The sequence below is a fragment of the Dreissena polymorpha genome, chromosome 2 (assembly GCF_020536995.1).
Source record: "Dreissena polymorpha isolate Duluth1 chromosome 2, UMN_Dpol_1.0, whole genome shotgun sequence".
Lineage (NCBI taxonomy): Eukaryota > Metazoa > Mollusca > Bivalvia > Myida > Dreissenidae > Dreissena > Dreissena polymorpha.
The window spans coordinates 37887462-37906005 of record NC_068356.1 but is presented as its reverse complement, the minus strand read 5'-3'; the positions used below and the strand labels follow the sequence as shown (position 1 = coordinate 37906005).

General features: G+C 36.2%; 1 protein-coding gene across 3 annotated transcripts in view; it reads left to right on the top strand.

The window, feature by feature from the left end:
* Positions 1-14730, top strand: part of LOC127866655 (nuclear factor NF-kappa-B p105 subunit-like) — a 75392-nt gene extending 60662 nt beyond the window's left edge. For all 3 annotated transcript variants that reach the window (XM_052407369.1, XM_052407367.1, XM_052407368.1), the window contains 9 exons: positions 2016-2157; positions 3905-4022; positions 4247-4469; positions 4993-5162; positions 5431-5787; positions 6658-6805; positions 8428-8594; positions 9122-9227; positions 10534-14730. In XM_052407369.1, coding sequence (XP_052263329.1) covers positions 2016-2157; positions 3905-4022; positions 4247-4469; positions 4993-5162; positions 5431-5787; positions 6658-6805; positions 8428-8594; positions 9122-9227; positions 10534-10634 — 1532 coding nt within the window. In that variant the 3' untranslated portion in view covers positions 10635-14730. The remainder of the gene's footprint in view (positions 1-2015; positions 2158-3904; positions 4023-4246; positions 4470-4992; positions 5163-5430; positions 5788-6657; positions 6806-8427; positions 8595-9121; positions 9228-10533) is intronic.
* Positions 14731-18544: the final 3814 nt, after the last annotated feature.

The window sequence follows — 18544 nt, the reverse complement described above, 5'->3', positions numbered from 1 at the left end:
TAAATTTTAAGAAGTTTCTTTGCTGGTATTTTGTTCCACATAAACCTATTCATAATACCGTAATTACTCTATGTTTTAGGACACTCCGTTTTTTAGCAAAAATAATTATTTTTCGTGACTCTTAATTTTCGGACACACGAGTTTTCGTCCATAAATAATGTCTCTAAGTTTTCGGACAGTATATTTTACAGCGCTATTTTACCAAATTTCGGTCCTGTTTTCGATATCTAATGACACTTCGATCATGGGGTTTTACAACCAGATTAACATCATAAAACATGACAGGTGCATGCCTGAGGGCAACGGACCATTACATTTGCGTTATTGGGTAAATAACCTTGTAAACCAGTATGAATCAATGGTTTCGCCCGATAGCATAAGCGTTATGACAATTACCAGGGGTAGTGCCAATTAACATGAGTGAATCCACATGAGTGAATCCTTTGTCTGTGGTTAAACCACGTGACCTATGTATCCGTCAGCTTAGCAATTAGTGACGTCACAGCAGAACTGTGCTATTATCTACCGCAATTTTACTTCCCCTTCTCAGTAAAATAACTGTGACAAATACTAAACGCTTCAAAGTGTGATGCTCCCAATTGCAAGTTTTACGAACAATGGAAGGTGTAAGACAACAACTATCGGAAATGAACATACAAAGAATTCATTGTTTGCTTTTTTTGCGTTAATTACAGGTTCATACTAGCGAGTATCGGTACATCACATGCTCATTTTTGAACTCGTTGGTCAATGTACAACCTTGTAGTAACAATCTGTCAAATAAATTAAGCATTTAAAATTATTTAAAATGCAGTGCAAACACATATAACTGTAATTTATACTATACGGCATGGTATTTTACAAGCGCGTGCTATTACCCGTAGTCATTGATACAATTGACGCTATTTCGGACACTTCAATTTTCGACTCTAAGTTTTCGGACACCTGTATTTTATGAATATTTTTCGTATCTAAGTTTTCGGACATGAAACAAAATTATTATTTTTAAGTGTCCGAAAACATAGAGTAATTACGGTAACCAAATTCAGTGAATAATTGTAAACAATTATTGTAACCTCTTTTAACATTAGTGTGTTTCACTTCAATTAGTACTGAACATTATCCAACTCATTGAACAATTTAAATTAACCATTGTTGTTGTTGTCTTAGTAAATTGGCTAAGTGATAGAAGACGATGCATTTTACAATTATATCACTTTGTACTGGTAAAGCAATAACTTCTATCAGTTCATGAACATTAAGTGTATAATTATGCATTCTGACAGATTAGGGTTTGATATAAAGGACTTTATTACGTAATCACTTTGTTTTAAATGAGAAAGCAACATTTATTATACTTTACTTTTTTTGTAAGTAATGGGCAATTTTAAGTAACATGATTAAGAATAAAGAAAATGGTACTAATTTATTTTACATGGCTGTATTAAAACCTTGTTAACACTCTAGAAGTTCTTATGATTGCTAGGCTGATTTCAAAAAAGGTTATGCTTCGTCGAAAAAACATGGCTGCCTGGGGGTGGGACATTTTTTCCTTGTATGGCTATGGTGAAATCTTGTTAACACTCTAGAAATCATATTTTTAGTGCAATCTAAATGTATTTTAGTTAGAACACTGTCTTCTTCTAATGACTTCTAGGTTGAGTTAAATAATTCTTCTGTTGTTTTTTTAAACATTGCGGCTGGATAATGGGGCAGTTTTCATTATATGGCTATATTGAAAACTTGTTGACACTATATTAGCCACATTTTACAGCTAATCTCCATGAAACTTAGTCAGACCGATTGTATGAAATCTCGGCTGAGATTGAAACTGGGTCATGAGAGCTCAAAACCTAGGTCACTTGGTCAAATTAAAAAAATTATGTTAAAACTGTAGAAGTCACTTTTTTGGTTTAATCTTCATGAATTAGTTCACACTTTTTGAGAATAGTCTAGTTTCTTTGGGTCTCAGTTTAAGAATCAGTTTTTCACATTTTTTCTTCGCACTCTTTCAGCCCAAACAGACATGGATCCCATGGTGAAGATGGCAATGAAGACATCGGAGGCGCTGCAGTACTACGCAGCGTCGGGGGACATCAGATCGCTGCTCATGGTCCAGCGATTTCTCATGGCAGTGCAAGACCAAGATGGGGACCTGTAAGAATGCGTTTTGTTATATCTTATTGTTGATTGTGTGTAGGAGCATGGTTTGATAATTATATTAGCCTCGTTTGGAACAAACTTGAACTGAAATGTTGCTTAATGCATGTGCGTAAATTGATGCCCTAGATCAGCCTGTGCAGTTTGCACAGGCTAATCAGAGATGACGCTTTCTGCATGAACTAAATTTTGTTTAAGAAGGGTCCTCCTTTATACAAAAAATACTACTAAAGCAAAAAGTGTTGTCCCTGATCTTAGACAACACTTGATGCACTGTTTTTTTCGCCGTAGCATGCATCTGTAATTGTTTTCTATAAAAGGGTGCTAATTATCTTGTATAGTAGATGTGTTGAAAATTCTGTTATTACTTTGTGCTTTTTTGTTGAGGTGTGGTTTATGTTGACATTTATGCTGTGACTTGAGTTGATAATAATACCCACCGATACGAAGTTAAGAAATCACCATGGTAATTTGTCCATCTGTCTCTCATCCAAGAGTCTGTAACTTTTTCTGTCTGTTTGTCGGGAGAAGTTCTCATACCTAAGTACAACATTCAATCTTGCTTGGGTTGTTCTGTATGATATGAAGTAATATACATGGGATTTTTATTGATCTGTATTGAAAATTTTACAAGTTATTCCTTTTTGTCAAATTCCTGTTACATACTTTTAACTATACACATTTACTCTAAAACCACACGGCCAAAAGGTTAATATTTGGTTTGCAGTATTGTATTTCTCTCTACAATTTTTGTTCAAATAATGCCAGGGATTTCTTTACTTCTTAGTAACGGCCTAATAACGGCCCCTTTCCCAAAGAGAATTACTTTAACATTTCATGCAATTTTTCCCAAAATGCAAAGCTTACCTTGGGAAAAAAAAATTCCCCTTTTTCAGTTTTGTTTATATGTTTTTCCCCAAAATGTAAGGCCCCTTTCTCAGTTTTGTCAATATTTCTCACCTCAAAATGGAGGGCCAGGCCCTTTCCCCAAATAAAGTAGAAAAGCCCTGAATGCCCCTGGGTAAAACTGGCCCTGCCCATGAATTGTCAGGGGTATTACTGGCCTTGCCCAGGCAGTGTCAGGGGGTAAAACTGGCCCTGCCCATGCATCGTCAGGGGGTATTACTGGCCCTGCCCATGCATTGTCAGGGGGTATTACTGGCCCTGCCCATGCAGTGTCAGGGGGTATTACTGGCCCTGCCCATGCATTGTCAGGGGGTATTACTGGCCCTGCCCATGCAGTGTCAAGGGGTATTACTGGCCCAGCCCATGCATTGTCAGGGGGTAAAACTGGCCCTGCCCATGCATTGTCAGGGGGTATTACTAGCCCTGCCCATGCATTGTCAGGGGGTATTACTGGCCCTGCCCATGCAGTGTCAAGGGGTATTACTGGCCCAGCCCATGCATTGTCAGGGGGTAAAACTGGCCCTGCCCATAAATTGTCAGGGGTATTACTGGCCCCTGCCCATGCATTGTCAAGGGGGTATCACTGGCCCTGCCCATGCAGTGTCAAGGGGTATTACTAGCTCTGCCCATGCAGTGTCAGGGGGTATTAGTCACTACTGTCACAATATCTATAGGTGTCTGTCATCATTATTATAATAAATGTGCCAACAGTGTTGTATATATGAAAAAGACTTGAACAGAATACATTGCAGTTTTATAATGATAATCGGACAAACAACCAATATTTGGCATCGTTAAAGGCTTCAGGAATAAAGAAAATAACTTTTATGTTTTCCAGGCCACTGCACACATCTCTGATCAACCTGCAGTATGAAGTGTTCCAGAACATCCTGGATGTCATGGTTACCCTCCCAGATGCCTACGCTCGCATCAATGCTTACAATTTCCATCATCAGGTCAGTCACCTATTCAAATTTTAATTATCTTGGTATTCTAGCGCCGAAATGTGTGTATTATTTAGTCCCCTACCGATTTCACGGTAAGTGATATCTGCTTCCACCATAGTTATTAAAAAAAAACTTATTTTCACAAAAAACTTTCATCTAGGAAGAAAAGTTCTTTAGCCTAATGTTTCAACTATGGCCATTTACTTATTTGGCAATCTGCACCTTTCTTCTAGACTCCATTACACCTGGCAGTGATCACCAACCAGCCCAATGCAGTTGACCTGCTGATACGTGCAGGGGCTGACACCACCTTAGTGGACCGGCTGGGTTACACTCCAGCGCACCTTGCTGTGTTGTACAACAGAATTGACTGCCTCAAGAACCTTCTGAAGTACCTGAGGCCTAACATGAAACCCACAGAGGCCTTTCCAGAATTGAATGTCCGCTGCTATAATGGTAAGTTTTCAATTGTTGGGTTTAATCTATCTCTAACATCAAAGAGTTGGTTTTAAAGAAAACTTACATTTTCAGCAAATTTGTAATGAACAATAATTGAACAATGTTTTGTTGTTGTTATTCTTTCATCATATTGACTCTCTCGATATCATTGTAAAGGTCATACTTATCTGTGGCTACATATTCAAACTAAAGGCAATCCTAAAGGCAATTTCTGAAATTAGAAAAGAATTATTATATCAGTGTCTGTTTAACAAAATACAAGGTATTTATACTTGAACTCGTTATCCCCTGCCAAAGGCAGATGAATATAGAATTGGGGGGTTTTCATCCGACTGTCAGTCCGACCATCCGTCCGTCAGTATGTCACAAAGTTTATTTTTGGCGGGTGATATCAATTCAAAGTTTGTTTTATATTGTTTTTAAATAGTAAATTTTAAGTAGAATGTAATGAATAGCTATGTGAATACCAGCCCTGTCTGTTACTATGGATTCAGCTTCATGTATACCTCATTTACTCCAGGTTACACCCCCACCCACTTGGCTGCAAGGTCAGAGAACTTGGCAGCCATGAAGCTTCTGGTGCATGGCAAGGCTGATGTAAACATGGCTGACGGTAAGAGTGGACAGACACCCCTGCACCATGCTGTGGAGAACGACGGGCTCTCATTGGCTGCCTACCTCATACTGCAGGTGTGTGTGCCATACTGGTCATGTCAGTGTGCTATACTGGCCATGTAGTAGCCTGGATTGTGGCAATCTTTTATATAATGTCATCCAGCTAAATTGAATGTTTCGCAAATTCATTTGTGAAATATTTGCTGTCTTCATTTACTTTAATGTTCTTATGACCAAGATATATTATTATTAAATTGGGAACCACAACATTGTAGTTATTTTTGAGACACATATGTAAAGTCTTCTCTTTTAGATAATTATTTTAATTGACTTTCCTTGACAGGCTGGAGCTAATGTGAACACACCTCGATTTGACGGTAACACAGCTCTGCACATTGCCTGCGGCCGTGGTAATGTTGGAATGGTGGCGTTACTAATGGCAGGCGGTGCAAACCCAGATATTGAGAACGATGATGTCCTTGAAGTCAGTGATACAGATCTGGAGGAGGGAACAGGTGTGTCCACAGAAGGGGCAGAGGAAAAGGGAGATATAGAAGCTGGTGAAGTAGATGAGGAAAAAGATGAAGACACAACCCAAAGCACACAAGAATCTGTAGAGAGGCCATTACGATCATTGAAAAGTATGGTAGAAGAGAGAAGGGGACTGCTTCCAGCTGATTATGCTGAAAAGAATGAAAAGGTAGGGTGAAACCAGTGCAGCTCTCTTAGTACAGAAGTTTGTTGTATTTTCCCACTCAGAAGGAAAGTGAAAATGGCTATGTGCAAACAGCATAAAACCAGAACAGCCTGCGAGTTACTTGCAAGCCTTCGAGTAACTCGCATTCTGTTCAAGTTTTATGCTGTTTGCTGCTCCTCAGTATCTTAGTGTTGGAAATGAAGGCTTTAAAATTTGAATCTAGTAAGAAAGGTCTTTATTTAAACTTAACTTTCTAAGGGACTACAAATGCATCAAAATACGTATCTAAGTGGTAAAGGGTTAAGTGTTTTAATATGTTCACATATATATAGGGTGATGTGCTTTGTATAAAGTACTCAATTACTTATGATAGGTTTTTAATATTTAGGTCAGAGTAAGTGGCAATGAATCTTGCATCATTGTATTTATTACAAGATAATGGGGATTCTTAAGCTTTAAAACTACTATACAAATTATTCACTTAATTAGTTAATGTTGTGTTGCAATTTAAATTCAATTAAAATTAAATAAATAGCTTACAGTTTAATACTATTCAGTTGTGAGATAAAATGCCAGAGATATGTCACTGCCAATACTAAAGATGTATGATTAACATGCAAGTTTATAAATATTCAGTTGCAAAAAGATTTTAGTTGTGGCTTGGGAAAACTTAGCTTAATGCATGTTTATGTAGTATCATCCCAGTTTAGCCTGTGCAGTCTGCATAGGGCAGTCAGCAATGAATATTTCCTTTTTTATGGTTTTTTTTTGGTTTAAATTAAGTCTTTTCTTAGCCAAAATCCAGTTTTTGTGGAAAGTGTTGTCAATTATTAGCCTATGCAGCTCATTTGATGCCAGTGATATGTTATGCAGATACTGCGGGTGTTAAATGGAGAGCCGTATGCAGGTGTGAAGTCTGATACGGAACATGACAGGGCCATTCAGCAGTCCACAGACCGCCTCCAGTCCTTACATCTTTCCTCCAATCTCAGCAGTGGCATCGGCAGCTTGCATTCTGCAGGTAGGCAGACTGATTACACGGTTTTAAATGGCAGTTTTGGTCAAATTTCTGCGCCAGTCCCTGATCAAAAAGTAAATATATTTTTATGCCCCCCTTCGGAGAAGAGGTGGTATATTGTTTTGCACATGTCGGTCGGTCCGTCCACCAGATGGTTTTTGGATGATAACTCAAGAACGCTTACGCCTAGGATCATGAAACTTCATAGGTACATTGATCATGACTGGCAGATGACCTCTATTTATTTTGAGGTCACTAGGTCAAAGGTCAAGGTCACAGTGACTCGTTCTTGGATGCAGTTTAGGACCACATTTGCAGATTATATTATGTACTGTTGTGGTGGGGTCTCCGTCCGTCCACCAGATGGTTTCCGGATGATAACTCGAGCGCTTACGCCTAGGATCATGAAACTTCCTAGGTACATTGATCATGACTGGCAGATGACCCCTATTGATTTTGAGGTCACTAGGTCAAAGGTCAAGGTCACAGTGACTGGTTCTTGGATGCTGTTTAGGACCACATTTGCAGATTATATTATGAACTGGTGTCGTGGGGTCTATCTACCAGGGCTGGCGCTGTCCCAAAATTTCTATGAGCCAACCAGTTTTTTGTTTTTCTGTGCGCGAAAACTGGTTTGGAAATAATTATACATACATGCACTAAGGTCCCAGTGACAAAAAACGTATTCACACAATGGCTGCCACTACAACTGACAGCCCATATGGGGGGCATGCATGTTTTACAAACAGCCCTTGTTTCTACCATATTTACTAAAAACTTCCCCTAAAATTTTTATGTGAAACAATTATCCTATCAAAATCTGTCAAAATGCATGAATAACCAGTTGAGAATGAGTGTCATTTGACTTCAAATTCAGTAATTTTAGTAAAACACCAGGAAATTAATGTAAAAGTGTGCGGTGAACTTTATGCTTTCCTCTTATAAAACATAGACACATGTTATTTATATGAGATATGTACAGTCGGGAAAAGTGGGAAAAAGTACCCATTAGTCCCATTATTCAGGAGGAGTTATCATCAATGGTTCTGATAACTTGAAGCTGATGTAAAACTTCCCTGCACTAGATTGTTTCATTTTTGCTTGTTTTTCAATTTTACAATAACATGCAGAGTGTTTGCCTGCACATCCAAGGTTTTAGGGGTTGCTTCAGTGCCTGGCCAGGTGACTTGTGGGTCTTAACCCTTTGCATGCTGGGAAATTTGTCGTCTGCTAAAATGTCGTTTTCTAAATTTCTAAACTTAGCATTTTCTTCGATTTTTTTTCAAAGAATACTATCAGAATAGCAAACAGTTTGGATTCTGATGAGACAGCATTCTGTGGCGTCTCATCTGGATCCAAACTGTTTGCAAAGGCCTTTAAAATTCGGTTCCAGCGCTGAAAGGGTTAAATAATAATTTCTACAGCAAATTTCACGCCATCTGTGATTTAAATAGGTCAGTTGTTACTTACTGGCATGAGTATGTGCACTAAGTGCTGGTAAACCGCTTAATTACAAGAAGTGTGAGTAGGTTAACAAACCACAATGCTATCACAGAAAGCTTGTTGAAAGTAGCAAACAATCAAAAGAAACCAATAAGCAATAAATGTTCTCATCCCCTCCCTAGGTGGAGACATGAGCAAAGTAGAATACACAGAGCGCATTCGTCTGTCAGACATTCTGGACAGGGACGAGGGATGGAGGTTACTGGCACAGAAGCTCGGCTACCAGAAACTGTTTGACAGTAACATAGGAAATATAAGCCCCACAAGACTGCTCTTAAATACTTTCGAGGTTGGTATCAATAAAAAACTAAGTCATGTTTGAAATGGCTTCATAGTGAAAACATGATTAGTACCATGTTCATACTCATCATTGATGCAGTTTTTTGTGTGCAGACTTAAGGAAAAGTTGGTGATTATTTCAAAGTATTAAAAGTGACTTTTGTAATATGCCAATTTATGTCATGTTTGAATAGTCATTTACTGTAATTATCAATGTGTTTTTTTTATTTTATTGTTTAATCACACCTGAGCAAAATTTGCTTACCATAAGCATTTAACACCCTATGTCATCTGTCATTTACTGTCATTAATTATCTTTTGAACACTATAGAACACATTTATTGCCAATCCTACATGAAAGGTTTGCATCACATATGTACCTATATATTTTCAAAACTTGGTTTCAAAAACCAGATCTTTAGGTAAAATTGAAGATACAGTGTGTTTGCAGCCATGTAAACAACCTTGGACTTTAAGATCATCTTGTTTGACAACTTTTCCTACAGAAGCTTCATCTGGAGAGATCTTTGTTTTCAGACTGCTGGAGGAACTGTCGACAGACTGGTTCAAGCCTTGATGGAGATTAACAGAGCAGACTGTGTACACATACTGAAAACACCAGATGTACAGTCAGTCTCACAAGGTACAGGTCTTAAATGAGTTGGGATTTGTTTTAACCCTTTTATTTCAATTTCGTTGTATCAAAAGCCTAGGAATTTAGAATCTGTCTCTGGATGGAACCAGTACCTGGCGTCTTTGGTGTCAAATGAGTTAAGTATAATTTCAGATTAGCTGGTGCGTATGTTAATTGTATGCTTAACACTTACGGCCATAACTAGATTTTTGTTTAGAAGAGACATCCTTTCTTAGAAAAATCCCGTAAAAGTGCCGTGCCTAATTAGCCTGTGCACAGCTATTAAGCCTGATTTTTCAAGTCCACTACCCACTGCTATTACACTACAGTGACCCATGAGGAATTGAGATTACATCTTGTACATCATTGGTACACACATGTATTTTACAAAGTACCTCAATCAAATATTATTTTTAAACAGTTATACTAAACTGGACATAAATATAACCAGAGTGATCAATAAAATAGTAACATGAATCAAGCATATAAGGAATTTTATCAATTTTAGATTGTACATATATTTTTCTAAGGGAGCTTTATGACGTTGGAGCCAGTCTTAAACTGGATTTTATACAAACAAAATTGATATTTTATAGTTGTATTTTACAAATACTTACCTTATCATAAGAAAAGCAATTTCAAAGGCCATTAACACTCAAAATCACAGAATATTTTGTACAGTATTTCGAAAAATAAAGTAAACACATAAAAAATCAATGTTTCTTATAGCAATAGCCAAAATGTCAATGCTAGATGTGGTCTGGTAACATAGTTTTAACAAGATGCATAATGCTCTTTTTTGTTTTTTGTTGGAAAATCTATTCAACACAAGTCATGTTCATGTACCATATTAGTGTTTTTGTGTCATATGAATAGATAATTAAAATGGAATATATTGTGCCACAAAAAAATATAAACGATCATTTTGTATCTCATTAAATCTATGTTACCAGACCACATCTAGCGTTTAAATGTTGGCTATTGCTATAAGGAACATTGATTCTTTATAGGTTAACTTTATTTTACAAAATATTTTGCGAAATATTTGATGATTTTGAGTATATATGTTATTTTAAATAAAAGTGTTTTTTTGTACTTCAAATATGTACAAGCACATTGCATGTATACCAACAGAAATAAAATCAGTTTTAAACATTGATTTGTCTTCATTAATTATTACAGATTGCTATTTTAATTTTTGCCTTGCCTGTTGACAATGGTATTCTGATTCAAAAACAGCGATACATGTGATTGTGAATGTTATTTAACAGTCAGAAATAAAGTGATTTCAAACTCCACATATCTCGAATTTCAGTTTCGGCTGACAAGAGGCATAGCAAGGATCCTGTGTATGATTCTGGGGTAGAAGAAAGTATCAGCAAATCTTCATCACCAGAACACAAAACTGCGACATAATATAAATGATTTGAAGTTTGTGTATATAACCACTTGTTCACATAAAACTTTGACAATATATACCAATCTAAAATGTTGGAACATGTAAAGGATTATTTGCATGCATTGCAGAAAATGTTTGTGCCTATAACACAACTGGAACACTTTAAACTGTGAATGAATGTATTTGGATGAGTTTTTGTGACACTGGCTCTAGCAATTGAAACTGTACGTGTCTGCATATAACACTGGAACACAAAATAGTTTCATGAAATATCTGCACCAGCTTAAATGGGGGCTACTGAAGCTTTAGCAGTGTGGATTTATACCCTCATCACAGGAATATATAACTTTGAATAACCATATTCTGGCATATGCTGCAGAAGTCAAAGTGTATATAACCACCAGAACACAAATCGAACTACAAAAGCACATGCATCACTGATCCTAATAAGAAACTGGAGTCATATTGTTAACATCTTGTTGCAATGAACATATTATTGGCAATGAGAGAATGGTGTCAAAGACAAACATTCAAACAGTGCTGATACAATTTAACAGTGTTTTAATGACAACCCGGTTGGTTTTAGTTGGAAGATTGACACTAGAGGACTGAAGGTATTCTGAAAATGCCGTGGTTCAATCCATAGTACTGTTTCAGAGTCATCCTTTTGTATCCATTATAAACACTTTCATTGTCGTTAATGTCATTAAATGTTATTTACTCATAGATTAACTACAATCTCATTTATTTCTTTATCCAAACTATTTATTTTTGTTCAGATTAATTGACAAAAGATAAAAGCTTATTGATCATTTTCTTCCACTGGGTATGTTCAGCTTCTTACAAAATGTTTTTTCTCATATGTCTTTTGTGTAATGCTTTTCTTGTTTTGGTTTTGTAAATGCTAGTTGTGATTACCGTAATTACTCTATGTTTTCGGACACTCTAAGTTTTCGGACACCCCATTTTTAGCAAAAATAATTATTGTTCGTGACTCTTAATTTTCGGACACACGAGTTTTCGTCCATAATTAATGTCTCTAAGTTTTTGGACAGTATATTTTACAGCGCTATTTTACCAAATTTCGGTCCTGTTTTCGATATCTAATGACACTTCGATCATGGGGTTTTACAACCAGATTAACATCATTAAACATGACAGGTGCATGCCTGAGGGCAACGGACCATTACATTTGCGTTATAGGGTAAATACATGTAACCTTGTAAACCGGTATGAATCAATGGTTTCGCCCGATAGCATAAGCGTAATGACAATTACCAGGGGTAGTGCCGAGTAGCGGATCCGTGGTCTAGTGGTTACACACTGGCTTCACAATTCAGAGATCGCTGGTTTGATCCCCCGCTGCACCTAACCTACTAACTCGTCTTTCGCATGAGACGTTAAACCGAGGTGCAGTGTACTAGGTGCTATACACCGGGCACTAAAAGACCCAGGGTCACCTCTGGAACGGGGTGTCTCCTGTATCTTGCACTATCCCCCGTAACCAACTAACACGTCTTTCTGGGGGCGATGGCCATATGGGAGACAATCCCGGTGCACTCGATAAAAAAAAAACAACAACAACAGGGGTAGTGCCAATTAACATGAGTGAATCCACATGAGTGAATCCTTTGTCTGTGGTTAAACCACGTGATCTATGTATTGGTCAGATTAGCAATTAGTGACGTCACAGCAGAACTGTGCTATTATCTACCGCAATGGTACATGTACTTCCCCTTCTCAGTAAAATAACTGACAAATACTAAGCGCTTCAAAGTGTGATGCTCCCTATTGCAAGTTTTACGAACAATGGAAGGTGTAAGACAACAACTATCGGAAATGAACAAACAAAGAATTCATTGTTTGCTTTTTTGCGTTAATTACAGGTTCATACTAGCGAGTATCGGTACATCACATGCTCATCTTTTAACTCGTTGGTCAAAGTACAACCTTGTAGTAACGATCTGTCAAATAAATTAAGCATTTAAAATTATTTAAAATGCAATGCAAACACATATAACTGTAATTTATACTATATGGCATGGCATTTTACAAGCGCGTGCTATTACCCGTAGTCGTTGATACAATTGACGCTATTTCGGACACTTCAATTTTCGACTCTAAGTTTTCGGACACCTGTATTTTGTGAATATTTTTCGTATCTAAGTTTTCGGACACGAAAAAAATTAATTATTTTTAAGTGTCCGATAACATAGAGTAATTACGGTACATGTATCCCTTAGAAATGCAATGTCATTGAATGTTTATTGTCATGTTCACTGCTATTCAAAGCTTAATCTATGAATATAATTTGTATCAATGCCTATTTGATCACAAGTATTCACATTCACGCTGTGTAAAAAATGTTGTAAATCAATAATATACTTAAGTAATTATTAAGTCCATCCTAATTCTGATTGCTATTTCTCATGTGATAAAGTGAATATGTTTTGGTTTTGTTATGCTTGCTGTTTTAGTGGTGTTTTTATATTCAAATACATCTTGTTTTATCTGTTAAATGTATTACAGAGTCACGGCTCATTCATTTGATGTGCATGTATGTAGAAATGTATGCACAAATAAATTTCATTTTCTCCCGGTGTGATATTGTTGCATGAGTGGAGCCAGACAATTGACATTACAAATTACACTACAGTTTTAAACCAGTGAACAACTCCTAACTACCGTAGATGCTGTCACTCCCAAATTGAAGGAAAATTGGACAGTGTTCTTAAAATAATTCCGATTTTTGTTATTGTGTTTTTGAAAAAGAGGCAAGTCTGAAAGTGTGTGAAGGAAGCCCTTGTGTCTGCTGTTTGTCATGTGTTGAGACTCATCAACACTTGCCTTGTGAACAGTAGAAGCTTTGAAGCTTGCCTTGTGAACACTAGAAGCTTTGAAGCTTGCCTTGTGAACACTAGAAGCTTTGAAGCTTGCCTTGTGAACACTAGAAGCTTTGAAGCTTGCCTTGTGAACACTAGAAGCTTTGAAGCTTGCCTTGTGAACACTAGGAGCTTTGAAGCTTGCCTTGTGAACACTAGAAGCTTTGAAGCTTGCCTTGTGAACACTAGAAGCTGTGAAGCTTAGTTTGAAACTGGGTCTCATAGGGTAAACAACTAGGTCAAATTTAAAGAAAGAGCTTGTAAACACTGTAGAGGCCACATTTTTAGAAAAATTTTCATCAAAGTTTGTCATAAAATTGTCCCAATCATACTTCTGCCAACTAAAAAACTTGTCATGTGGAGTCAAAAACTAGGTTTGTAGGTCAGAAACAAGTACACTATGGATCGCATTTATTGCATAATCAACTTGCAACTTATGGAGAACATAAATCTAGATGAGTTCAAAACAAGGTCACATTAGATAAAATGATCAGGTCAATATGGCCAAATTAAAGAAAATACTTTTGAAAACTGGAAGTCATATTAGTTTGCACAATCTTTATAAAACTTCTGGTGAACATAAGTTATAATGATATCTAACAGTGAGATATCATCCTTGTCAATTGATAAACATAGCTGCCTTGAGGCTTTCTTATGGGGCTACAGTAAAACCATTTGAACACTATAGACCTCATGTTTGACCCCACTCATCATGAAACTGGCTGAGAACTTTGCATAAAATGAGTTAATATTATATATGTTCGAAAATACAGTTAAATCATGCTCTTATAGTACACACAGATCTTGTGTAAGCAAGATCTATATAATGATTATATAGCAAGACTTTGTCAGGGTTTCTGTTATCTGTGGAGTGCATATTATTTCAGCATCCTTACTGTGCATGCATACTCATTTGAGAGAATAATAGGTTACTGCCCTATTGTTTTTTAATGAATCAGGTTATGATTAAAATAAAATAATGGCGAGGCTTGCTGAGCCGTTTTTTATTCGTGCCGAGCCTGATACATAATCATTCTGTAGTATGCTTAGGGATTTGAGCAAGTGGTTTTGTACTCAATGGTGCTGTACTCAGCTTGCGGATTTTGAGCAAGTGCTTATATGTCAGCGCCCTTAATGGGTAATCATCAATTTTTATGTTGATTTAAACGTTGGTGATGTGTAGCAACATACTTTAAGCTGTACATTTCCTGTCAATAAATGTAACAATTAACTATTTGGCGTCAGTTCTTACCACTTCTAATATTAATATAGGATGCCATGTATAGATGTTCTGGTTCTGTTTAACTATAGTCTATTCGTGTGAGTTCTTACCAGCTGGCCATCACCTACTGTTCATTTAATAACTTGCATGCTGTTAAGTAGTCTGTCAATCTGCCTAATGTAAAGTATTAAATTACATGTAATTCTCCAGAACTTTTAAATACATTGTACCTATTAAGCGTCATAATAAAGTGCATATGCTTCAGAAGATTCATCATAGTTTGCACTAGCTGGTGGGTGACTTTTTGAACGAGCTGTAATTATATTGCCTAGATTTGATGAACATTTGTTTGTCCTTCATAACACAACTTACGTCACTGCATGAACCTGTCAGTTATTCAAACAACGTGTAAATGTCTGCAAAATGAGCAAGTTATTGAAACCTGTCTTTCACATTCACACGTCAAAACCATTAAAATTTGATAGAAACTAGGATTGGAGCTACATATTGGGTAATTAGAAGCGATTCGTGTTGACGTACTATATACTGGTAATTAGTATCACAGGTGGTTATCGTGTGGCTATAATAATAATTAGTAAAAACATCATTTTGAATGAAAAATTATCAAATTATAACGAAAAAACCACTTCTCTGAAAAAAATCACTATCAAATATGTTATATATATATATATTTGATAGTGAATTTTTTTGTCAGAAGTTTATAATTCTTTATAATTTGATTATTTTTCATGAAAAATTATGTTTTTACTAATTATTATCATACCCACACGCTAACCACCTGTGATGAGTATCTGCTAAGTGAAATGACGACAATAGCTTTGCTTATTATTATCCCCCACCATAGGCAGAGGGATATTTTTTTGACGTTGTCCGTCTTTCCGTCCGTCCGGCACTTTTGTGTCCGGAGCCATATCTTGGAAGTGCTTTGGCGGATTTCATTGAAAATTGGTATGAGTATATATATGGCTAAGAGCATGATGCACGCCAAATGGCATTGTACACTATCTGTTAAAAACAGAGTGATGGCCCCTTTGTATCTTGAAAAAATGCTTTTTAATATAAGCTTAGAGCTTTAACTCCATTAACACATGAGCCAGAGCCATGAAACTTGCCATAGTTGTTCTTAATCAATCATAGGGACTTAGGTCAATGACACACATTGAGGTCAAAGGTCACAAATTTAATGAATTATTCATTATATAGTCGTTCTTTTACTATGCATCAAGGGATTCTGTAATAACTGTCCACAATTGTTCTCCCTTATCTAGCTGAGTGTTAAATATATAAGATCCAAGTTGCTAGAGTCATGGTCAAAGTCACACAAAGGTCAAAATCACACATTTTGATTAAATATGCCTTATTTGAAAAGGATTCTACCATACTAAAATGGATTATTAAAATGTCCTGATATAATTGTTCTCAATGAATTATCAGGCAGTGCACGACCTATGTGTTTTTGACCAAAGTCAAGGTCACACATCAAAGTTCACACGTCTGTAGGAATATTTATTATTTAGCTATTATTTTACTATGCATAAGTGGATTCTGTAATAACCTTCCATGACTCTTCTCCATCTTTTTCCTTGCTGTGTGTCATTTGTAAGATTCATGTCTAGGGTTAAGGTCAAGGTTCATGTCTTTAGAAGTTATCGAAGTCCTCCCGCGCCGGAGGCTGAATTGTGAATAATAGCTGAAATTTGCAGCGATTATATTTGTACTGAAAGTTTTTAGATGGTCGCTAAAGCGACCGTCTAAAGTGCTTAGTGTAAAATTCAGGTCGGTATGGCCTAGGTATGATTAACCCAATTCCCGCTTATTACGCGCAAGAAAGAGTTGTATAATTTATGCAAGAGGTTTGAGTTCTCCAAATATGTTTATTCACAAATGGAAACATTATATTAATATCGTGTTGAATGCAATAGTTTTAATGGTGTTTTATAGAAAAGAATTTTAAAAAAACAATGATCGTTTTGTACGTGTCGCGGAGGAGATTGTTTATGAATGATTAAAATAGTCCTCTTTCTGCTTCGTCGGCGTGACGTAGTATTTTCGCTCATCTCATTCATAACTCTGAGGCTGGCGATAAACAAAGGGGAGTCCGGGTGAGAATAACGCACTAGTATAAGGTTACGCTTGTTTATATTCACATGTCTCAATTAATAATACGTTGACCACGAGTTCAACAATTATTACAGGGATACGATAGACAACATAAAAAATGTTTCATTATCGCTGAAACTGTTAAAAAAACATTTAAATACAAGAATATTCTCTAAAAAATGTAGTCTTGCTGTTTTGAAATAAGGTTTAGAATTTTGGTTTCTAAATAACTTAATTCAAAACAAAAGTTTAATTATAGTGTTTTTTACATTTTAGTCGCATATTTACCGCATTATAATGTGTGCTATAATAGGCAAACCATACATTAGTTATGCTGTCTACGAAAAGACGCCAGTTACCAAGTCCAAACATTCCGTGTTATTCTTTTATTTTACAGATGTTAAGACAGTCGTGTATGTGGTAAATTACTGAAACATACAAAGAAAAAGTTAACTTAATCTTAGCAATACAACAACGATTGCCAGTATGTACAAAATACCTCATAAACAAGTAATGAAGTAAACTAACTCTTTCTACGAAAGACCAAAATATCGATGCAAAATACATCATTAAATTCAACATTCTTTAGGAAATAAGATTTAAATCTAAAACAATTTTAATACAAAATGTTATAATATGTAAAATACTCACGCCATGGGCTTTAGCATCAAGATGATGAGATATAATTAAACCAAAATGTGTTTACGTAACATGCCAAAAGTATTAGCCGGACGCGGAAATCATTTTCCTATTTACACCCAAAAAAAATTAAGCTCAAGAAAAATAACCAACAAGAAACTTGATTTTCGAAATCGCCTGGTTCCCAGCTTGAGGCTGGGGGCATCACACTCCCCGCCTGATATAACAAATATCACCAAAAAATTATGAATCATTAAGTATCACAAAGAAAAATTAATACTTAAGTCTCAAATTAAACAAACATACCTTAATACAATAGAAAACAAATGACCCACATACATTGTGTCATCATAATACAATTCAATTCAATATTGTAGTTAACAATATGTACACTATGCTGGAATTTATTTTCCTATACAAGAGTCTTACGCATTGCATAACAAAATCATGTGTACAAGTTTTCTAAACTATGTTCATGTCAATCAACAACACAGGTTATTCGGTTCTGTTAGACAATGAAAAGTTACTGTTACTAATTACAGAAGTTTAAACCAATTTTATCATATTGACAATAGGCCGAGTATAAAAGGATTTCTTTCCATTTTTTGACACTACAACCTCCACTGTACGAATCCGATCGTCAGTACTTGGAAAAACCCTAGTTATGCGAGCTAATGGCCATCTATTTCGAACCAATTCCTGATCCTTCAAAAGAACAATGTCCCCAACATTTACAGGATTTTCTTCAATATTCCACTTAATTCTCTTCTGTAAAGTGTGCAAATAATCACGGCTCCAGCGAACCCAGAATTGATCAGCCAAAAACTGGACTTTCTTCCATTGATCCCTGTACAAATCCTTGCTTCAGTAAATAGTGTATTTGATCCACTAGGCTTTTTGGCACCATTTGTTTTGCTTGGAAAGGTCATTCTGAGACAATTGGTGATTTCTGGTAAATCTTGGGACGATCCCATTGACCCTGACATTGAATTAAGATTTTTAACTTGGAGGAACTCGCTGGATGACCTTAGTGTAATAACAATATCCAGACCCTATTTCAAGG